At 51.7% G+C, this 22920-nt stretch overlaps 2 protein-coding genes across 4 annotated transcripts in view; one reads left to right on the top strand and one right to left on the bottom strand.

Annotated features, from left to right (window-relative positions):
* Positions 1–9191: 9191 nt before the first annotated feature.
* IRF2BPL (interferon regulatory factor 2 binding protein like) lies at positions 9192–13810 on the bottom strand. The gene has a single exon (XM_019640302.1). The coding sequence runs from the start codon at positions 12347–12349 to the stop codon at positions 10016–10018; it is 2334 nt and encodes a 777-aa protein (XP_019495847.1). The 5' UTR covers positions 12350–13810; the 3' UTR covers positions 9192–10015.
* CIPC (CLOCK interacting pacemaker) overlaps positions 12279–22920 on the top strand; it is a 67137-nt gene continuing 56495 nt past the window's right edge. Inside the window, exon 1 of one of the 3 annotated variants that reach the window (XM_019640304.1) lies at positions 12279–12368. The gene's annotated coding sequence lies outside the window, so the exon portion shown is untranslated. Of the gene's footprint in view, positions 12369–13948; positions 14035–16696; positions 16969–22920 lie in introns of those variants that run through there. The other 2 variants (XM_019640303.1, XM_019640305.1) reach the window with 2 other exon arrangements.

The raw sequence follows: 22920 nt of genomic DNA, 5'->3' as shown, positions 1-22920 counted from the left end.
GTTTTATGGGCATTTACTCATTTAATCCACCCAACAGCACTATGAGATAGGTACAGTCCTCATGCCTGTTCTCCTGGTGGAGAAATTAAGGGACAGAGGAGCAAAGCACATAAATGGAAGAGCTGTGATTCAAACCCAGGCTGTCTGGCCCCAGAATCCATGCTCTTGACAACTACAATATGCACCTCTGGAGGCACCTGGCCTGGGTTCAAGTTCTGGCACACCAGCAGCCCCACGTGTTAGCTGTGTAACCATGGGCAAGCTACTTAATCTTTCTATGTCTGGGCCCTTCATCTGTAAATTGTGGATAATAATAGCACCTACTTTGTAGAGTTGTTGTGTGGGTAGCACATGTAAAGCACTTAGAACAGTGCCTGGCACATGGTAAGTGCTACGTAAATGGTGGCCATTATTAATATGACTCTTCGATACACCATACTGCCTCTCCTGGATGTCTCCTCCCTCTGCAAGTCTGTTACCCATTAATTACTGTCCCTCTTCTAGTATATTCAACTTCTCCTTCTCGACGAGGTCTTTCCCTATAAACATGCTTATGTCTCAACTTGCATCAAAGAAACTCCCCCCACCTGCCCCCTCGTGGCCAGGTTCTCTCCTTCCCTTCAGATATAAGACCCTGGGACACGTCGGGCCTTCTGCTATCGTCACACTTTATCGGCTGTCCCCTCACCACCCTGGATCCTAGCTTCTGCCTGTCTCCATCTTGCACATACTGCTCTGGCCAGGGTCTCCGGGGACCACTCTGTTGCCGAAATGAAGGACCACCTTTCAGGCCTTACCCCCATCCTGTGGCACCTCCTTTGGCAGGCAGGACACTATGAGTGTCCTCCCATCTCTCCCAATACTCATTCTCCCTGCCCTGGGCTCCTCCCCTCCAACCCTGGCAGGTGAGATGCTCCCAACATTCCCTATCTTCTCATTCTGCTCCCTTCCCCTCCAAGACCTCATCCAAACTCTTACCTCCCACTACCACCCACAAGAAGACAACGCCTCTCAGGTCCTGCCCAGGCCTGTCTGCAGAGCCCAGACTGGCACATCCACCTGTCTACCTGGCATCTCCCACCGGCTGGCCCACTGCATCTCAGGCCCAAGTCCAAAACTGACAAGACCTTTTCCCCTAAACCTGCTCCTGTGCTGCCTTCCGAACTGAGGGCTAGCCCTGCCTCCCTCCTCCTCTGCCTCTTCCTCATGCATCTGGGCACCGGGGCCTGCTATCTCTTCTCCTAACAGCTCTCAGGTCCTCCCCGCACCACAGCCCCTCCTGAATTTGGCTTCATCACCTGCCAGGATCACTGCAATTGCCTCCTAGCTGATTTCCCAGCCTGGGTTCTCTTTCCCCGCTAATCTAGTCCTCACACAGCTGCCAGAAGGCTCTTTTCAAATGGCAAATCAGACTGTGTCCCTCTGCTTACATCCTTCAATGGCCCTTCAAGACTAATTCCGAGCCCCTAGCTTGCTCGCCCTGCCTCACTTCTCCCCACACTCCGGCCAAACCAAGCTAACGCCTTGCCCTCCTTTGGCAGAATCTTGCTCTCCTGCTTCCTAGCCCCCGTCTCCCCTCTCTCTCCTTCCTTTACAGGCCCCACCTTCTGAAAGGGGTCTTTTCTCAGGGCTGCATCTGTGCTCCTGTAGCCCCATGGTCATAGCACTGACCCACCCCCTTCCCCTCCTAGCACTGAGAGGATGTGGGGAGAGGGGACACCAGAGCCAAGCAGGAATAAGGGTGACAACAATAGCCAACATTCATTGAGATCCAACGAATGAAGCTGAGATGGCGCTGACACTGACATGCACTAAGTGTTTTAATTCTTCCAACAACCTCATGAGGGGTATTCCCATTTCACAGGAGAACAATGCAGCCCTGAGAGATCAAGCAACTTGCCCAAAGTTAACAGCAGAGCCAGGATTTGAACCCAGGCATCAATCAGTCAATGTTTGTTGAGTAAATACAAGTTTTCACTGAAGCATGGACCTTTGATAAGTGTTGAAGGAGAAGCAGGGGGTGATGGGAGCATAGAAGGATAGGGGAGCAACACTGCAGACAAGCAACAGCCTGTTCTAGGCTTCTCCACCCACCTCTGCCATCCTGAGGCAGCAGGAACCCTGCTGCAGGCCCTTAGCCTCAGTGGGAAGGAGAGAGAGGCCTGGGAAGAAACCACCGGCAGGTGGGACAGGATTTGAAGGGATAAGGAGGCCAGGCTCTGACTCAGCTGGTTCCCAGGGAGAAGGGCTTGACCTGGACCATGTGGGATTAAGAAAAGGAGGCACAGGCTGTCAGAGGCCCTCCCTGTTCCCAGGGCGCTGGAGGCAGCTGCGGTGGCTGACGGACACCTGCTGACCCCGGCTACCTCCATGGGGGACGGACAGACTAAGGACAGGTAGGAGTCAGTGGCAAGGCACGGGCTATGCCTAGGGCTGATGAGAAGCTGCAAGTGCCTCCCCCAACCCCAGTCGGGTTGCCCCACTTACCTAGGTGGCATGGAGGCCCTTCTAGGGTAGGACCAGCCTGGAGCCTTAGAAGGCGCCCCCAGGCGGATGGCCTGGCCAGGTAGGTTCACCCCAGGTAAGAGGGAGGAACCCATAGCAACTCCTGCTCTGGGCCCCGCATCTCTCCCCCTTTCTGTCTTACCTTGGGGATCTCCCAGTCACTTCTCTCCCCCTCCCCTAAAATGATCCTAATTCCAGAGGGCTCCCTCTCCCCCAAGTGGGCATGTTGGCAACTCCTAGCGTCAGGAATCAGCTGCCTGGTCCTAGCGGGACAGAGCCTTGCAGGCCTACTGCTCTAGGCAGACAACGGGGAAGGGGGAAGCTTGTAGGAGGTGGTCACATGACTGTCTGGGCCGAGATCCAGGGGCGCAGAGTTAATTCCTTTGCGTTCACGTGGCCCAGCATTCCAGAGCTGCCTCTCCCGGGGTGCTAGCTGCCAGCGTCGCCCCTAGTGTGCATGCAGCGTGGCCCCAGTGACCCAAACTTGTTCTCAAAGGCAGCCTCTGAGACATCCTGGATCTATGGCTCCTGAGTCACTAACCCGTGGCTCCAGATTTTAAATGCTCACTCCTCTTGCAACTAAAACCCAGGCCTCCCCAGAAGAGGCTGCCCTGGTGGAGAATGAGGTGTGGGGCATAGGGCTAGGGGAGCATGTGAGTGACCTTGGGATGTGAGAGAAGGAGAACTGCCAGTCAGGGGCAACTCATCTCCTGTTCTGTGCCTTGGTTGCCTTGTCTGTGAAATGGGGGTAATAATGGTATCTACTACAGGGATTGTCCTGCCAAAGGAGAATAAGAGCAACAAGTGGCCTCAAAGGCTTTGCCATGATAAAGGAGAAATAGTATATGACAACACTTAGCCCACTGTCAGGTCCAAAGTTACACTCAGTAATGTTTCTCCCTTACTTTTTTCTTTTAGCCAGGTCTGTCACCTAAGTAAGCAATTCTGCCAGCTTCACCAAGCTGTCGTAGTAGTGGGAGAGGGAGGGGACCGCAGCTCTTAGACAGGAAGGCTCTAGACACTGGAGGGGATATCTGCCCTTCATGGACACTACCCTACCTCTCCCCACCTCCGTTCCTTCCAGAGAACCTCCCCAAGCCACACAGGGGCTCAGTTAGAGAGCCTGATGCATCACAGTGATGTAAGTGGACTGGATGTGGGCCGGAGACACACACACTCACGTCCCATGCCCAGGAGCCTATGAAAAATAATAGCTAATTCCTGACTGTGGGGGTAGGGGACACCCCAGATTCAGATTGGGTTTCCTTGCCCTGGACCTTTCTTCTTGTCTTTGGCTTGTCCCAAGATCTACCCCCAGAAGATATACGCCAGAGGTGCCAAAAAAATGTATATACTTTTTAAGAGATGGTCAACGTTGCTCAAGCTGTAGTTCGCCATAATCAGAAGTGTCTGGACGCTGATGGTAACCACTTTGAGCACCTCTTGTAATTGCAGAAGTCAAACATGACTTGTATTCATCTTTTGTTTTTGGTATATATTGAGTATTACAATTTTAATACAGTTTTCCTTTCTGAAAACATGTATACATTTTTTTGGCACCCTCTGTATTATGAATCTGAGCTTCTTTGGGCATCTAATACTGCTAAAAATGTTCACAAAATAATTGTCAGCAGCGCTTCTCTCAGTGGAGAGGAACTAAACACCTGGAACGAGGAAGAGGCTGACTGACTATTCACTGAGTATCTTTTCATGCTGTTTGATTTTTTTTTTTAATCATGTATATGTAATACCTTTTTAAAAATTAAAATACTCTACCCCTGGGATAGAGAAATGGTGGAGGACTTTGCTTGCTATGCTAAGGAGTTTGGACTTTATCCTGTAGGCAACAGGGAGCCAAAGAAGGTTTCTAAGCAAGGCCGTGACATGCTCAGATGTGTAAAAGAATTGGCAGCTTCAGAGCCATGGCCTGGAGTGGGCAGAGGCTGGAGCCAACCGACCATTTAAAAGGTTGGGACACTCTTCTCTTAAGTCTAGCCTGAACTGGGGACCCATCAATTGTGGATCCACAATATAGTACCCACAAAGTGACCCCAAAAGAGACAGGACAACCAAGCCAGGCCCAAGTTAACTGCCACTTCTTTTTCCCTAAAACAGGCAAGATTGCCGGGGAAGACAGAAGCTTGTAGGGCTGATGCTCCCCATAGAAACAATATTCCTTAGAAATTAGAACCCCCATCTGCTTTCTGCCCACCTCTCTGTTCAGTCAAAGCTGAGACAGAGGTGGGCTCATTCTTTCATCCCGTTTGGGGGTAGCAGACAGCTGAGGGAGACTTCAAAAGAACAGCCTTGCTCCAGAACCCTTGTTTGGACAAACTGCTTGGACAGCACCACCGTGTGCCCCCAGAAAATTGAGCCTAGGAAATGCCCTCTCCTAGGGGCTTCCTGACACTCCCTCCTGTGAACAGCCTCGCTCACTGGCACTGGCCAGGCTCACACTGAGACCCTGGGAGATGGCGAAAGGGCTGAGGGGTCGGGCTCAAGCTTTGACTGAGCCTAGGTTTCCCAGGCCCTCCGGGTCAGAAGTCAGAAACCCTCTGCATGGAACACCATAGAGGGCCTGGGGATTGTCCAGGCTCCAGGCTGCCTCGGGTTTGACTTGCATACCAAGGATGGCCTTGGGTATTTAACCTTTTTGAGTTCAGTTGACACACCTGTAAAATGGCGGTCATCACACCCTCTTCCTAGGTTGGACTAAAGCTTGCCTGGTGTGATGTTCATCACCCTGCACATCACATAGCACCTGGCATGTCGCTTGTCTCCTTCAGTTCCCTCTTCAGCAGTGGGGAAAGACCACCAGGTAGAGGTTGGTGACAGAAAGAGAGGTGAGAAGCCCTAAGCTCAAGGGAAGGTCGAAGAAGTTCTGGTTGATCTTCCTTTCTCTCTCCCTATGCACTTCTCTGCCCAGATGGTCGCTTATCCCATTTTCTTTAAACCTTCAGAACTTTCCAGTCAGCAAAGGGGGAGGTGATGAGAAGGTCCACAGCTCAAAGGTTGAAAAAAAGACTCCACCAGGTCAGGCCTACCTGATATGTACAGTAAGAAACCTAGAAGCATCTCTGAACATCCCCTTTCCAGAAAGTTCTGGCTGCAAGAGGCCACGGGACAAGTGCTTGTTCCCAGTCCTCGAAGAGTTAGTAAAAATACCAATCCCCACCCCACCAGGTGCTCCTTTTGCTCACCTTATCATCACCCTTTCTCAACTACAGCTCTAGTTAAGCCAAGTATCCTTAAATTTTTTTTTCAATGTCTGTTAGAGCTGTTCCCTAATAGGGATCTAGCGCATTCTCTGCCACTGTGTGACCTTAGGCAAGTTACTTCACCTCTCTGTGCCTTAGGGCCCTCATCTCTATAAGGTGGATGGACGAGACCTAAGTTCTAACTTCAAGTTCCATGAATGGGTTTTAGATGTGCATGAACCCCTTTAAAATTGGGTAACACTTGGGTTGCATCCCAGAAGGGAACTGGGTGGCAAAAGGGCCAACTGTAGAAAGGAGACTATACAGTTGTACTGTATTCCCCCGTGTATGTTTTGAATTTTGAACCAAAGAAATGTATTACCTATTCCAAAAAAATACATAAAATTTGTATTAAAAAGCAAAGAAAATGTATGCAAATCCATGCGTGTGAGAACACCTGAACTTTCTGGGGAAGGACTCATAATTTGTATCAGATTTTTCTAAGGTGTCTCTAACCTCATGAAGTTTTAGAAAGCATTCTACTATATGACCTTAAAAGTCATTCCCAGTTTCAAATTTCCTTGGTTTGATCAAGTATGAGAGAAAACAAAAGTGAATTCCAGCACTCATTACATTAACAGCCTAGGCTGGATGCACATGAGTCTTACATGTAATAACGTACATGCGTGCCCACATGAGCTGAGCAGGTTCACATGTGAGAGCAGGACTTGACATGGTGGGTCTCCTATGGTGCGGTCTTCAGAAATTAAGGCAAAAAAATGACCCCCATCAGCCTATTCTCTTGAAACCCTCCTTGCTCTAGGCGGGTGCCCTACAGAAACTTCCAGCTTGGGTGAGCTGCACAAACAATGCATATAAATAAATACAATATGGCTTTTTAAATGTTGGCCACTTTGGCTCTGAGGGGGGAGGGAGTGAAAAGGATGGGAAATGGAGATGAAGGAAATCCAGGCTCACCCAGAGACCTCCACCTGAATCTCTGAAACCCACAAAAATCCTCAGGAGAAGAAACTAAATGCTTCCTAGGTATGCAGTGTGGAAGGCTTCAGCAAAGGAGGAATCTAGCTGTGGGATCAAAGCAACACTAGATAAGACAACCAGACTAGTGGCTGAATGGGTCAGAGCAAAGAGAAAGGTCACATGGTTCCAAAAAAAGAGAAGGGAGCAAAAGCCATTTAACAAATGGCCCCTGGCTATGGTAAACTTTAATTAACTGCATCATTATAATTCACTTCCAGCCTGAGTTCCACCCAACCTGCTCTCTCCCTCCCACCCCCTCCCTCCTCTCCCCCAGGTCTCATCAAGGCAGGTTTCCTTAGTGAAACCCACAGGCTGCCTTCGCTAGGTGCCTCATTATTACAGCTGCTGCCTCTCCTGTACATAATGCGCCCAGAAAAGGGGCCAGCTAAGCTGTTCTCAGCACCTAATGACAGGCCCCTTTCCTATCTCTGTGCACTAAATCAAGGGTCTTATAATCCTAAAAGTTCCGGAACATAACAATGAAAAGAGAATGGCAGGCCAGCAGGAGCAGATGTGTACACAGGGGCAGATAACACGGCTGGCTCCCACTTGGAGCCACCAGACAGTGCTCACAAGTTCCACACCTGGGCAGGTAATCCACACATCAAAGTTCACGTATGCACTTCAATGCTGTGGCTGAACCCACTGCTCCTTCATTCAACAATGGTTGAATTACACCCATGACACTCTATATTCTCAGGCTGCTGAGCTTTTCCCATTTTAAGAGTGTGTTCCTTGGGAGTGGGGGCTGGGAGCACCTTAGAGGATCTTTCAGGCGAAACATGCTTGGTTTTTATTAATGAGTTTATGAGAAAAGCCAACCCAGACCTTTAAGTGAAATGTGTGATTGGTAGCCAGGCGGGGATGGGTTTTAGAATTAACTCTTCCTACAGTCTGCTATGCATTATCAACCCCAAGTTAATTACCCCTGAGGATGAAAATAGGTTTCATGACTCATAAGCACCAATACAACACTTGGCAGCAGATGAAAATCCAAGGACACATTTGCAGGAAGCTGACACGAATATCTATTTATATGTGGGGAGATTCTTAAAGAGGTGAGACAGGCACCTCCCATGCACCAGGATTAAGAGGCTGCAGCAGATCTATCAATTGCCATTTACACACACACACACACACACACACACACACACACACACACACACACACACACACACGGTTTCCACTACTTCAATGATAGTGGTGGCAAAGCAGGAACAGAAACTAAAAGGGTGTTATTAACAGCAAGTCCCAACACCAACCCAACCTCCACACCGGTGTTCTAGGCTAACCCGTGATTTGTTTTTCCTCCAACGTGCCCGCACCCATACCACCTCCCTATCCTCCTGCTCCTTCTTGGACGGGAGTGTAGGGGGGACAGGAGTCTCTTCCCTTATTAGTCTGTCTTTGGTTAGGGACTGTCTTGGTCCAGCTGGCCCCAACCAGGAATGGGGTGTGGCCAGGAATGAATTTCAGATCGGATGGCCGCTTGTTTTGCTTCCTCCCTCCTGTTCTCACTCTTGTTCCATTTGCCTCCCAGGAAAGTACAAGGTTCACACCAGGGTTGTTTGCCTTCCCCTAGCTCTGGGAGGGCTCCAGTCTCCTTTCTGCCAAGGGGGATCTGAGCTCTAAAGGACATTGCTGTTTCCAGCCCCCTTTCCTACTGCTCTACGCTTCACAAATGCCTCCAGCAAGTTGATTAGATAAGTGTATTTCTTCACCAGTGGGAATGGGTTTTATTTGGTGTCATAAGTGAGCTTTGCTCAGGAACTGGGTTTGGTTTTTTTTCTCTCTCCCCCATTCCCCATAACTATCTTCTGACCAGCTAAGTGTCCTGCCTTTAGAAATACATAACAAAGGGAAGAAAAACATATGATGAAAGGTGAAAACTGCTTTTCCAATGCATCAGCTGGAAGCTGCTGAGAACTCGCCTTGCTGAGTAGTATATGCATTTGTTTCCCAGTTACCCACACCCCTCCTGCCTCCACTGATGGCTCTCAGCTCTGTGGCACTTTTGCTTTAAATGTGCAGTAACAGTGATTTCTGCCATCTCTAAGAGGCAAAGCACCCTAGTTTTTTTCCCCCCACTTGCACAAGTCACAGCGGTATTAGGTATCAGCAGATACTCAGGGCCACAAGGCAAGGCACCAAACACCAATCCTGACAATGCCATTTGCAACTGGGGCAGCGCATCCGGAAGAAAAGAGAGATGCTGAAGAGTAAACAGAAATCGCTTAGTCAGCAACTGTCCTCACCCCGAGGTGAATGTAAATAGCTTGGTAGTGAGGAGGAGGGGCAACCAGCCAGCACAGGGCCTTCTACAGATGCCATCTCTGAGAGCTTTCAAAGGCACCAGCATTTGTGTTCTATGTTGGAGATAGGGAGGGTGTCCCCCATGTTGGAATTGTGTGGCCTTACCTCTAGAAAAACACACTTGCTGACTCGGCGCAGAATTAATATCAATTAAATTTATTACAAGTTACTAAGCTCCAAGGCACATTACAGTGTTCTGTTAACTACAGAAATGTATAAAGGACAAACAGAGCAGATTCTCCATGTCTAGCATTTCGCTCTACTGTTCAAAAGCATCCGTGCATCAATAAAGCAAAAACAAAACAACACGTGAAGATCCAACACATTCAGGTCAGTAGAAACAAACCCAAACATTTCCCCTCACAAACTTGCAACAAAAAACACCCCGCCCCCCCCAACATCCCCCTTACCATTTTGCAAACAAAACAGAAAAACAAAACAAAACAGGACAAAATAAAGTGAAGACTTCAACACTTGGGGCTGTTTAGAAAGAAGCGGTCACCATTTTATAGCATCATTTTTTTAGGCAGCAACACTGGCCTTGGCAAAAAAAAAAAAAAGTCATTTTCTTTTGTGTGTTTTTTCCTTTCAGAGAGTGCATAACATTTACAAAAATACACACCAGCAGCAGTCGTTGCTAAGGGTTAATTCTGTACCTAGGCAAACACTCTGCCACCAAATAAATGTAACAAATATGATGCAAATGACCCAACCAATATTATACTGCTCAACACAAACCAGCTTATCCTTCAAATGAAGAAGTTACATACCTTTGTTTCAAAATATAGAAACATACGACGAAAATAATGTCTATACATAAGACTAACTTTTTGCAGTTTGTTATATTCACAATTCTACATCTTGGGGGTGAGGGAAGGGAGGGTTGTTGTGGGTGGGGGAGGGGCCCTCTGCATTGGAGAGAAACTGATATGGGGCAAAGGAGGTGGCTGTCTTGTGGTTCAAGGGTCTCTCTCCTTTTTCACTTTAACATCCCCAGCTAAAATCGTCGCGATTTCACCCTGCATGAAGGCCCAAGGTACATTTGACCCTACTAAGGGGCATTTCTCTCCGCTGGGGCAGTACACCTCGCCGGTGGCCCCCTGGGCCTTGATACTCTCTCTAGAGCAAGGGAAGCAGAATTTGTGGCTGGGGACGGATGGGCACTGAACGAAATGCGTGTCCTCCAAACGTTCGTGGCAAATGGTACAGCAAAGGGGCCCACTGTTGGCCATAGGGGAATCCGGAATGTTTTGGGGATGCACTTGGTCCATGCCCGGGTGGGTGCTAGGTGGTGGGGGCGCCACCTGCAAATTCAGGTCCCCGTTCCGTGAGGCCAAACGGCGCTGCCCGGGCACAGAAGCCGGCGACACTGGGCTGCTGCTGTTGCGCCGCGTGGACGCAGTGGTGGAGTGCACGGAACTGCCATCCTTGGGCGAGTGCGCAGTGCCCAGAGTGTCTGCCACCGACATGAGGGCGGCCATGGGGGATGGACCGTTCTGAGGGGCTGACTCAGGCGGGGTGGTCCGGTTGGAATGGGGTCCCAAGGGTGGGGGCGGCGGAGGCGGACCCCCGGCCGCATGCCCTGGCGCCGCAAAGCCCCCGGCCGACATGGTGAGCTTGAGTGCCTCGCTCTGGTTCGCCATCCACTGCTGCCTCTGCTGCTCCTCGCCCAGCTTCAGCGCGCCCTCGGCGGAGTCCGGAGGCTCGGGGGACGCCTTCCTCTTGCGCAGGTTGGCGGCTGTGCCCCGACCTGAGGGGGCGGCGGGCGGCAGGGCCCCAGTACCCGGGGGTGCACTGGGGGCGCGACTCAGACTCACCAGCGCCGTGGGCAGCATGGGGCAGCTGGCGTCCAGGTAGGGCTGGGGCAGCATGTCGGCGCCGGGCACGCCCTCCTTGAAGAAGCGCACGGCCTCGGGCAGCAGGTCTCCAAGTAGGCGCCAGTCCCCGGAGCCGTGCTTCTTCTCGTACTCCAGATACTTGAAGCCGGAGGACAGACCCCGGCCGAAGTCCTTCATACAGTCCTGGTACATCTGCTTGGCCACTCCAGATGCGCTGGAGTACACGTTGCCCGAGCCTGTGGGGTACTCAATGAAGAGCTTCAATTCGTAGTCCATGCCGGGCTTGGAGACAGCGTCGAAGGCGAAGACGCGGCCCAGCAGCGAGTGGTCCTTCTTGAAGCGCACCTCGTAGGGTGTGCAGCCAGCCAGCGTGAGCAGCGTGTCGCGGACCATCTTGGGCTTGTTTGCCCACTCCTCCGCGCGATTGCGCAGGCTCTCGCTCAGCTCCGCCAGGGCCTCGGCGTTCCGCTGCTTCTCCTTCAGCTCACGCTCCTGGTCTGTGCTTGACACCGAGCCGGGCCTTTTGCCGCCAGCACCCACGCCCACCTCGGCCACCGACGACGAGGTTGAAGACGCCGCCGAAGACGACGCGGCGGATACGCCCGGCGTGCCCCCGAGACAAGCAGGGCCCCCGGGGGCCCCCGGGGGCGCGGGCGTCGGGGGCCCACGGCTGCCCAGGCCGTGGGGCGGCGGTGGGGGCAGCACCGCGGCGCTGGCCGGCCCATTAAGCAACGTCTGCGGCAGCAAATTGGGAGGCACCGTGAGCTGGGGGCCTCCGCCACCCCCCGGGTTGGGCAGCCCCGTCACTAGCCCACCGTGCGTCCCGCGCCGAGACGCCACCGACGCCGACGCCGAGGATGAGTTAGGGCTCTGGCGGTTCAGCTCCGGGGGTCCCTCCTCCGGTGCCGGCTTGGGGAAGCCGTTGGGGCCCCCCAGGCCGTTGGGCAGCCGCGCGGCGTGGCTGCTGCTTCCCAGGCTCACCGGCGGTGGCGGGTACTCGAAGCGGCTGCGCTGTTCAACCGCGGCGGCGGCGGCGGCAGCGGCGGCTGCGCTGAGGCCGTAGCGCTCCAGGCCGGACGGGGCCGCCAGCACCGCAGGCTTGCTAGAACCATCGACGTGGTTAAGCTGTTGTTGCTGCGGTTGCTGTTGCTGCTGCGCGGCGGCGGCCGCCGCTGCTGCCGCCGCCGCCGCCGCCTCCTTAGCCGACAGGGCCACCGTCTTGACCCCGACGGGCGGCGGCGGCCCGGGGGAGCGGCCGTCCTGGAAGCAACCGTGCGCCCGCTTCAGCTGGCGCGCGGTCTCGATCACGAACTCGATGCGATCGGCGCCCTCGTAGTTGACGCAACCGCGGCATACGGGTTCCGAGAAGTCCCAGATCATGGCCCAGGGCATACGGGGCAGGTCGCACAGGTAGCAGGACTGTCTCCGGGACGAGGACACCTGCGCCGCCGACATGTTGCCAGCCTTGAGGAAGGTAGGCCCCCGCCCGGGCTGTCTCCGCAGCGCGTTCTCCTCTGGGAGGACTGGCCGGCTGGGGAGGGAGTCCGGCAGCGGGGGAAGGAGGGGGGGGGGCGAGAAAGTTCTGCCCCAGGGGCTGGAGGGAGAGCGCAAGTCTCCACCGCCGGCGCTGCGCCTCTCTGCGGGGGCTCCACCGGCCGAGCGGCGAACGAGTTCAGCCCGCTCCTCGCCCCCACCTCCTACTGCGGCTGTCTCGTTGGGAGGGGAGCTCAGGCGCCTTCTTCCTGGTGCCGCGGACCGGGGCTGGAAGCTCCAGGGCCGGGGGGAGGGGGCGAGGGTGCCGGGTGCTGACCGCCGTTGGCTCTTGGCCCCCTCCCCGGAGTGGCTGGTGGGTGGAAGCTCGAAGGGGGCTGTCTCGTCCTCTCCCCTGGGGGTCCCCCTACGAGCTGCGTCCTCTCCCCGCCAGGCTCCCTGGGGCGAGGGCTAGAGGGTTGAATGCCACCCGGTGCCCGGGTCCAGTCTTGCTGAAGTCGCTGCTTCCCAGGGTCGGGGGAGGGAGGGGGAGCCGAGAGAGGAGCTTCTCCCCTCCGCTGCGTCTGCTGTTCCGCTGGCGGCGGCTGGGTTTGCACGGCCGGAGGGAGTCACCGCGGCCACTGCTTCCAGGACGCACGAGAGCAGAGAGGAGCGCACGCACGCAGACTCCCGCCGCCCCCAGGCCTGGCCGGCGCCCCGGCCGCAGCGGCTGGCGGCGCTCACGTTGGCTGCAGGGCGCTCACGCGGCGCCTGGGCCCGGGTCGCATCCCTTCCCTCTCGCACTCGCCCGGAATGTGGGGTTGTGATTGTTACTCTACGTTCCGGAGGCGCGTCTCGGCGCTCCCGCTCGCGCTGCGGCTCGCGCTGTCCCCGGCTTGGCCGCGCGGGATGCCGCCCGGGCGGAGCGCTGACGTCACCGCCATGCTCTGCACCAGTTCTCCCCCCCCCTCACCCCCCACTTTTACACTTCCTCTGTGGAGCCCACTTGTTGCTCGGGAAAGGCGCATGCGCGGCTGGATGCCCAGATTCCTCTCAGTGGGCCCCTCCTCCACGCCTCCGCCCTCCCCTCCCCCGCTCGCCGTGTGTGTACAACAGCTGAGGCCTTGCGAGCTAATGCTGGAAGTCCAGCGCTGGGGGTGGAAATTAAACAGACGATGACCTTTCCTTTCCCTGCCCGGCTTTCCCAAGTAAAAACGCATTTAAAAACCACCAGCGTCCTTTCTGATCCCGCTCCCCACCCCACCCCACCCTGGGCAGTGAATTTAAATGTCCTGTTTCAGATTTTCGCTGTGAATTTCATATAGGGTATTACCCATTTCATCTGCAGTCAAACCTTTTTCCCCCCCGGTATGGATTTACATTCATTGCTACCACTAATGCTGAAGCACCTGCAAAATTAGCTGTTTTCCAATCTTTCAGAAACTGCCTTTTCGATTTGTTTTTGTGCCCTGGTCTAGAACCTGAGCTTCAGCGACCGAGCTAAACGAATTCGGGGTGAGCTACCCCTCCCCCGCAGCCTCAGTCTAAAATTTTTGGCTGAGTGTCTAAAGAAGCTACGAGCACCCGGAGGCCTTTAAGGAAAACAGTCAACTGGCTGCGCACAGCTGCAGTTGGGGGCAGGGAGGGGAGGTGCTGGAGAGGCCAAACAGGTGAGAGGTTTCTCCGGGTTTGATAAAAGAAGGTGGGGCAGCGTTTAATAGTATTGAAACCTCTTCGTAAAACACGGTGCAGTTGACGGAGTTCTTTCTCACGTGCTGTGATTTCATTCCATAGTGCCCCAGAAGGCTGAGCAAGGCCATGATTTCTTTTCCTGTTAGGAGATCACTGCTCATCATTATTGCTTATTGTAGAAACAGATATGTTGGTCCATAGTTCTAGTTGGGACATTTCAACTGATTCTTCTTAGTATTGGGTCTGTTCGGGTGGAGCTTGTTTGTTTTGTTTTTCCCCCCTCATGAAAATTGAGAGAATCCTGGGTAAGGTTGGAGGAGGGGTAGCAATAATGGGATTTCAGGTTCTGGAGTCCGGCATATCAGGATGGAATTTCCTCTCCATCACTGACAGTAAGTTCTCAGTTAATGTGGTCAATAGGTTCTGCTAACCTTAAGCAGAAACCAATTTTACCATAGGCTAATTGATATAAATGAGTGTTAGGTTCCTACAGCATTTCATCAATATCAACGTTATCATGAAATGACCTTGAAAGAAATGCTGTTATTGAAGGACCTGCTGTATTGGCTTTGTGACCTTGAACTAATTACTTACTCTCATAACCTCTGTTTTCCATCTGCAAAATGGGATCATAGCTCCCAGCTTATTAGGACTGTTTGAGATTTCATTTTGTTTCTTGCCATAATAGGAGGTAAGGCACTGAGACTTGCTGTGAGCCAGACACTGCTAGGTTGTTTACTTGCATCATAATTAAACCCTCAATATTATCTACAAGGTAGATTCTGTTATTAACTCTGTTTTACAGGCTCAGAAAGGAAAGAGGAGGTTAAATAACTTGCCCAGGGTCACACGGCCATTAGAGACAGAGCTGGGATCTGAATCCAGTAAATCTGATTTGGGAGGTGGCTTTGACAAGCTTAGATTCTCAGAGGTGGTTTGAGGTGCTCAAAATTTCCATCACCTCCCCCCCCTTTGTTATATACAATCTCTTGTAAAGTACTATGCAAATATCCCTTCAGAACCAACCCCCATCTTCTTCCAAACAGATTGTGCTACTGAGTTCTTCCACGTATAGAAGTTGCGGATCTGCCATTGCCACAGACTCTAACATAAATGCATCATAAAGTATGTATAGCATAGCATCAGTCTCACAGGAAGCTGTCAGTGTTGGTTATTATTACTATTAATATTAATGTTAGTACTACTGCTAGTTAACGTGAAAGTACTTTGTAAATTGCATAAAATGTAAGGATCATTATTCTGACGACTATTACTGCTAATTGTAATAAAGTTCAGTTAAAGCAAAAAGAAGTATTTATTTTTATTTTGACACTTGACCTTCAGAATCTTCCAGCACTCCCAGTACATGATCTCCCACTCATTCTGGAGCCTTAGGTGCAAAGGAAGGGGAGTTTTTAAGGATAGGGAGAAAGGGGAAAGGAAGAGCCCTAGGGAGCCCCTCTTTCATCTCAAAGCAGCCAGATTTCTGTTTTTGCAAAACAGTGAGCTCACTGTGCACTCCCCAACAATAATAAACTTTCCCTGGCCTGGCTGGCTCCGGGCAGTGATTCCTCTGTAAAGAGCCGCCCCAGGAGCCTTGCCTCACCCTTCCAGACTACAGCCCTCCCCATACCACAGCTAGCCTGGAGTGAGTCAAAACATAGGGCTGGGAAATGGAATGACATCCTCATCAGCCCAGAGCTCCGGGCTCATTAGCGTTGGCTAGGCTGGTTTGCCCCCTTCTTTACATTTATATTTATCAGCCCTTCCCTTTATTAAAACAAAAATACTGAGGACTAGCAATCTAGCCCCAACCCTCTATCCAGGCTGCTAGAGATAGCAAGTTGGATTCTGTCATAGTGTTATGTTTGGTATGCGCACACACGTCTCCATCTCCTCTGTCTTTACCCTGATACTAAAGGACACACACACACACACACACACACACACACACACGATATCTTAAGACACAGTAAGAAATAAACATGCATTTAAACAAACTTCCATATAGTCTTCATAATCCTTTAATTTAAAAAGCATAGCTCTCAATACCCTTCCCACCCTCAAAAAAATCACCATCATTTATGGTGATAAATTTCATATGTACGGCTTGTCTGAGATGGCCCTGCTTGGGGATGTGTAAGGGATTGTGAGAGGCAAGAACATCAATGTTTTGGAGATAGATTTTTTCCCTGAAGCAGAATCCCATGTGACAATACTGTGTCCCCAGGGGGAAGGAACTGGGATGGGGGCGGGGTTCAACCAAAGAAACCAGGTGGAGAAAGGGACAGAACTCTGGCGGTAGGTTCTGGGAGACTAATTGGCCAAGCCAGGCTCAACCAGACACAAGGAGAAACGCCTGCAGCCCTTCCTAAAGTTCCTTTCTACCTACGGTTGTTGTCTTACCCCAGCTTGCCATCTGAACTTGCACCCTCAGAGAACTATTCTCTAAACTGGAGCACAAGGTCAGCTCTCCACTTGGCCTTTTTGGAGGCCACAATCAACATTAGAGGTGAGAAGGTCGCAGCGCACCCATGTACTTCGAAGCTCTCTGTCCTCCCCTACCCCACCCCCACCCCCCACCCCCGCTGGTTTGTGGCAGAGATGGGTCGGGCAGGGGACTCCTAGGCCTGGCATCCCTGCAGCCAGCTGGCTGGGCCTTCGAGGAGGCCCAGGCTGAATCTCGAGTCACCCCACTGCAACGCGCGGCCAAGCGCTCCAGCAAAAGAAAGCCCTTTTTTGGTAACAGCCCCGCGGGTAAGCAGTACCCGGTTCTTCGGCCCGCTAGAGCCGCCTCAGAGTGGCGAAAACAAACGTCTGGGTTGGGCGCTCCGCTGGCCTTTCCAAGGGCCCCCACCTCCGCGCGCCAGGAACCCCCGGGGCTGTGGGGGTGGAGGAATCGAGTCAGCACGGTAATTTACACATTTACTCGCGGGCCGGTTCCGTGGCGGAAGTATTTGCCTTTTCCTAAAGGATTAATTCTGGTATTAAAAAAAAAGAAAGTATTAGCTTAGACCAGGGCGTAGGGTTACGCAAGAGCCACTCGAGCGTGAAATCCCAGGAACTACGTGATTCGCTGAGAACCCCGGGAGAGGGGAGACTGCATCACCCGCCAGGACCTGCCCAGCCTGGGGCGCGCGGGCAGCCGGGCGCTCTGCAAAATTGGGTGGAAGGAAAAGGAGGACTTGGTAGTTGATGCTGGCACAGTGGCCGCAGCGAGTGATCAGATCTCTGACTGCTTTCTTCCTGAAGGGGCGGGGAGCAGGGAAGGGAAGAAAGGCGGTAGTGGTGGTGGGGTGAGGGGAGTCGCGTCTGGTTCCTGCCTCCTCCCCGCTTCCTTTCCTTGCCAGTGTGCCAGGGCACGAGGGAGCCCAGCGCTATCCTCAGCAAAAGCTGATGTGTTTTTTAGGTCCAAAAATAAAGGAACCCTGGAACGAGCCTCCCAGGGATCAGGCCTAGAGGAAAAAAAGGGGACGCGCCAGACAAGGGTGCTATTCACTCACCCGGTAGAATTAAAACAAACACCCATACCCGGATAAGGAGGGTAGCTGGGAAGGGGGGCGAGAATGGGCGGAGAGCCTGGCGGGCCGTCAAGGCCACAGGTGCGCATACCCGCAGACCCACCACTCCACCCCGCATGCGCAAGAGCCTCAGCAGGGAGCAGGAGTGCCAGTAGGTTCCCACCGGACTGCACCAGAGCTGGGGATTTCCAGGGTCCTGCTTCGGAGACCCGTCGCCGCCGGCGCTTTCCTGCTGGGGCCGCCAGAAGGCGGGGTCTCAGAGCTGGAGGCCCTCCCTGCGGCAGTCTCTCGGTCAAATCTGGTACAGGCAGCCATAACTGATGTCCCTGGGTGAATGGGCCTGGATCTCCAAATATTTTGACTTGCCTAAACTGGGCGGTTCAATCCAAAACTCGGGAAACAAGGGAGAAGGCAAGGTGCTTAGGATTGAGTACGTATTTATAGTATGTTGTTCAACTTGGACTTGGCTGACCCTAAATAGTTGTGTGACCTTGAGCAAATCACTTGAACTTTGGTTTCTTAGTCTGTAAAATGGGAATAATAGCACTGCCCCCTTTGCCTGCCTCATTGGTTGGTGTGATAGATATAATATTATACTTAATCAAATGTAAGAGATTTTGAACAATATAATAACCAACATTTGTTTAAGGCTCTGAAGTTCATTCCCAGACATTATCTCACCAATCCCCACAGCGGCCCTGTGAGGTAGGTGTTACTTTCATCACCCTCCTGTATAGGTGAGGAAAGCAGGTCCAGAGCTGGTCCACAATTACTGAAACCAGGTTCTCTGGCTCTAAACCCAACATTCCTTCTGCTGCCTCACCGGTTGCTAGCCATTTTGGGGGCTAGCCATTTTGGGGGCTAGCTTCTTAGAAACCCAGATGCTTCTAAGAAACTGCAAGAATGTCCAATTCTTCTCCCCCACAGGAGTTTGCAGGTTAAGAATACCAGTACCGTCCCAATAGATGCAATATCATGCACAAATGAGCACCAGTTCTTTTGGAGTTAAAAATCAGTTGTCATTCAGCTTTGAGCAAAACTGTGTAGCTATGCTTCTCTGGCATCCCCTCAGACTTCTCTCTCTCTTCCAGGGTTTTCTATACCCTGGCTGTAGGCAGAGGGAATGGAGGAAAATCTGAAGCTCTAGAACACACAAGTATTTAGGAACTTGACCGAGTTGTCCTTCCTGGAATGACTGCATTTTAAATGTTCACACCTGAGGAGGACCCCTGGCCTGATGATGAGAGGGGAGGAGGAAAGTGGACAGGGGGCATTTTATAGTGGAAGGAGCCTCTTCCCAGAACCACAGGTCGCAGGTCATATCACACAAGTAACAATCCTTTGTTCTCACCTAATTCAGGTCACACCTACTGTACACATCCACCCAATATGTACATACCATCCTACACTTGAGCTAAAGGCTACTTGATGACTATGGCAGGCTGCTGCTCTTAGGGCATTTCTAGCCTAGGGGAAGCCTATAACCCTGACAGTCAAACCTGACCTAGGTATCACTGGAGCTAGAAATCGAGGAAGCAGGTGGCCCCCCAACCCTGACCCATCTAGAGGACCACCACCATGCTTTGACATGAACTTCCCTTTCTGGCTGCACCCAGAGGATCCAAGTCTGACGTGTCCCTAGTAGGTGTGAAACTATTCTCATCATTTACATTTTGTTTCAAAGCTGAAACTTGGCAGCCAGATGGCCTGGTGGCTTTCCATTCCCAACTCCTTAACTTGTGCCCCTCCATTTGCCATTCATTCAGTTATTCAACTATTTATTTAGACAATATTTTCTTTCTCAGACCTTGGGATTTGATGACAAACCAAGTCAGATTGGCTCCAGCCCAAAATCTAGAAGCTTCCATTTCCTCCTAAATGTCCTAATTTCCTGATGCAATAGCCCAAAAGTCATTAGAGGTAGTGCTTGTTCAACACTGCCACCAGCCACATAACTGACTTAGAGCAATCTATTTATTCTCTGTGGGCCTCAGTTTCCTCATCTGTCAAGTGTTGATATTAAAACCTATTCTCCCTACTTCAGGGGATTACTGTGAAATTCTGTATGTTAATGTCTAGGGCTTTAGAAAGGTGACCCATTGTCATGAATCTCTTTTCCTGCACTAAGTCCTTCTAGGTAAAATAGCTAGAAAGCAAGGGCCTGATGCTGAGGCCTGTCCACACTCTTCATCTTGCTCTTGGCGGGTTTCCTCCTGGGGTGGCAGCCTAGCATCTCTGTTCTTCTGGGCTGACAGACAAAGAAGCAGTAACTGCCCCTGGACCTGAGAGCTAGAGCAAGACAATAGCAAGGTTAGGCTGTCTTCTCATGGCTCCTTGAGGGACAGGACTTCCTTTTCCCAGATCCCTGGTGGTGCCAAAGCTTGCAGCAGTTAGATTTATTTGGGGCTTTTACTTTTTTTGTTTTGGTCAATTTAGGAAGAAAAGAGGCAGTGACCTCTTCTTTAAAAAACAAAACGAGGCAGGAAGTGTGCTGTGCCTGAGTGGCAGGGACTAAGGGTGTAATTACAGGTTTTTGTTCAGCGTTTTCATGTAATTAAATCTAAAGGAAAGCGAGAGCCTGGCCTAGGCTTCTTGGATGCAAGGTAGACAAGAGTGTGTGTGNAGGTTTTTGTTCAGCGTTTTCATGTAATTAAATCTAAAGGAAAGCGAGAGCCTGGCCTAGGCTTCTTGGATGCAAGGTAGACAAGAGTGTGGGGGGGGGGGGGGGGGGGAGGCAGGAGGTGAGAAATGGATTTGCTTTTCAGGCTGAGAAGAAGCGGGTTCTCGCATTTATTAATATCTTTACATTCCTTTTCCAAAAGGTAGCCAATTATTCATCTTTTATTCGGTGCCACTGCACTCCCCTTGGTGACATTTCCCTACCATGCGCAGCCTTCTCAGCACTGATTTCCCTTCAACTGTAGATAGACTCTACCCCTCCCCACTTTTTCATATTGCCGCTTTCTGCCTGGCTGCCCACACAATAAACCTACTGCAAAATCCACAGCCAGCTTTCTTGCCTACAGAGTTTAGATACCAGCGACCTCCGACGCTGCAAAATTGCACCTCCTTTTGTTTTGAACATCTTCTGGCGCTCCCTGTTCCGCTTTACAATAGCTCCTACCACCTCCGCCCCATCCAGCCCTCCCCGCGGCTGCCTCGGTTTCCCCCGGCATTCAGTCTCTGTGCACTCGAGCCCGTGATCTGCAACGCCCAGAGCGTTCCCAGAGCGTTCGAAATGGGAACCAAGCCTCCGGCAGCGCGGGCTCCCCTCCCCTCCCCTCCCCTTTCCTCTCCCTCCCCAAGCCCTCGGTGTCCCTCTGACGTTTCCTGGACGTTGTGAACTGGCAGCAAGAATGGATACACTGTCTGCTCACATTCTTAAGGGCAGGAAACTTGACCCACCCCAAACCACGCGCTCCAAAGTTAGGGCACTTGCATTTTCCCGGAGGGCGGGCCTCTGCAAGGGTTAGGGGCTGGCCTTGGGCACCCCTTCCTCCTCCTCCTCCTCCCATCCCGCATCATGCCCGCAGATTACCAACGCCCCCACTCCTTACGCCCCCTTCACCTACTCTTCCCAAGAACAGATTGTTTATCAGAACGGGCAGCCAAAAAACCTACTCCTGTTTCTAGCCTCTGCCAGAGATTAATCACACTTGGGAAAGGCACAAAACTTGACTGTGTTGAGGTGGGGCGGAGGGGAACGGGTGGAGGGGGTAGTTAAAAGGAAAGCCCAATAATTTTGACATTCGACAAGCTGACCAAATTGGTGTTACCTTTCCCCTCCTTTAAGTTAAGCAGAGGACTGAGTTCTATTTCATTCCCACTCTGTCTACCCCTGTACCCCCACCCTCATATTCCCCTTCCTTCTCCCTGTAAGTCTTCATGTTTGATGCTTTAATAGTACTGCCTGGCTTTTAATTCTTATGAACATTCTCAACTGCTCTGTGTGTGTGTGTGTGTGTGTGTGTTGGGGGCTAGAAAGACACATTCACAAACCTGAGCGTCTGACAAATCCCCCCTTTTCATCCTTCCCTTTGAAATGACATCAAGATGGACTGGGAGGGGGGAGTGGGGATGAAGAGAGGAGGAATGGAAAAAAGAGAGGGAGGGGGAAGCAATTTATGTGCTTTTCTAAGGCAGCTAGTAAAATTCCTGAGGGAGAACCAATGCCAAAATTGACTGTCTTGGTGTATTTTAGACACGATCTTCAGGGTGAATCATGTCAGGGCTTTGCACTGGACCTGCAGCCTGGAAGCCAGGGACAGGCACACAAAACATCCCTGTGTCTGGGAGGTACACTTCTGAAGGAGGCAGGAGATAGGTATTTGCTCTCACCAGATTCCTCTCTGTCAGGATTTTTTTCCCCCCTAACTCATTGCAAGATGGATTTTTTTTTTAACGGGGGCTGATAAATAAAAAAACAGGGATAGAAAATGCCCCATAAAACATGGCCCCCAAAGGAAAGGTGCAAAACCCATTTGATCCAAGATATAGATATCTCCACCCTGAATTTTTTTCCCTTTGCTTTACAACTCTGCAGACATCAGGTTAGCAAAAGGTAATAAATAGTCCTTGCACAGCAGGGTCTGGGCTAGTGAAAACAGTTTACTGAAATTAATGGGCTTGGCTTGAACCAAAACCTCCACTTTGGAATTAATGCCAGACATAGTTTTCCTGAACTCTATCCAACCGCCTAAGCGGCAGACAATTTTTGTTCTATTTGTGCTGGAAAATAAAGCCCGGACCCTTGATCTCAGTGTAGATTATAATTAAAAAAAAATTCAGCACAGTGAACACTATACCAATTTCCAGTTTCTGCTAGAAGTCCTGTGCTCTGGGATAGGGCTCCATGGTGTGACTGTCAGAAGTTATCTGGTAAACTTTCCATTGAAAACCATCTCCCGACTCCCGCCCCATCGGTGGCCTCAGAGCTTTCACCATGACATCCGAGAGATTCAAGAAAAGCTCCAGAAACCAGCTCGGTTCTCAGTTAACAACCCTCTACCCCAGGGCTCTTGGAAACGCTGCCTGCATGACCTCCATTCCCCACCCTAAAATGAAGCTCCAAAACACCCAGCCGAGACCCACCCCGCCAGCCGTCCCCGGCACTCAGGGTGTCTACAGTTCTGAAACTCCTTTTATTTTTACTAATGTATTTTTTTAAGGTTACGAGGCGCGCGCATGCACACACACACACACACACACACACACACACACACACACACACACACACACACAGATTCAGACCCAGTGGTTATGGCAGGTACCGCGGAGACAGGGTGCCCTGGCTGTCAGTGTCAGATCCCAACCTGCCCTCTCTCCACCTCCCTCCTATTATTA

The sequence above is a fragment of the Hipposideros armiger genome, unplaced genomic scaffold (assembly GCF_001890085.2).
Source record: "Hipposideros armiger isolate ML-2016 unplaced genomic scaffold, ASM189008v1 scaffold_49, whole genome shotgun sequence".
NCBI classification, from domain to species: Eukaryota; Metazoa; Chordata; class Mammalia; order Chiroptera; family Hipposideridae; genus Hipposideros; species Hipposideros armiger.
Note: the sequence above shows the minus strand (reverse complement) of the source record. Positions and strands in the feature narration are given on the sequence as shown.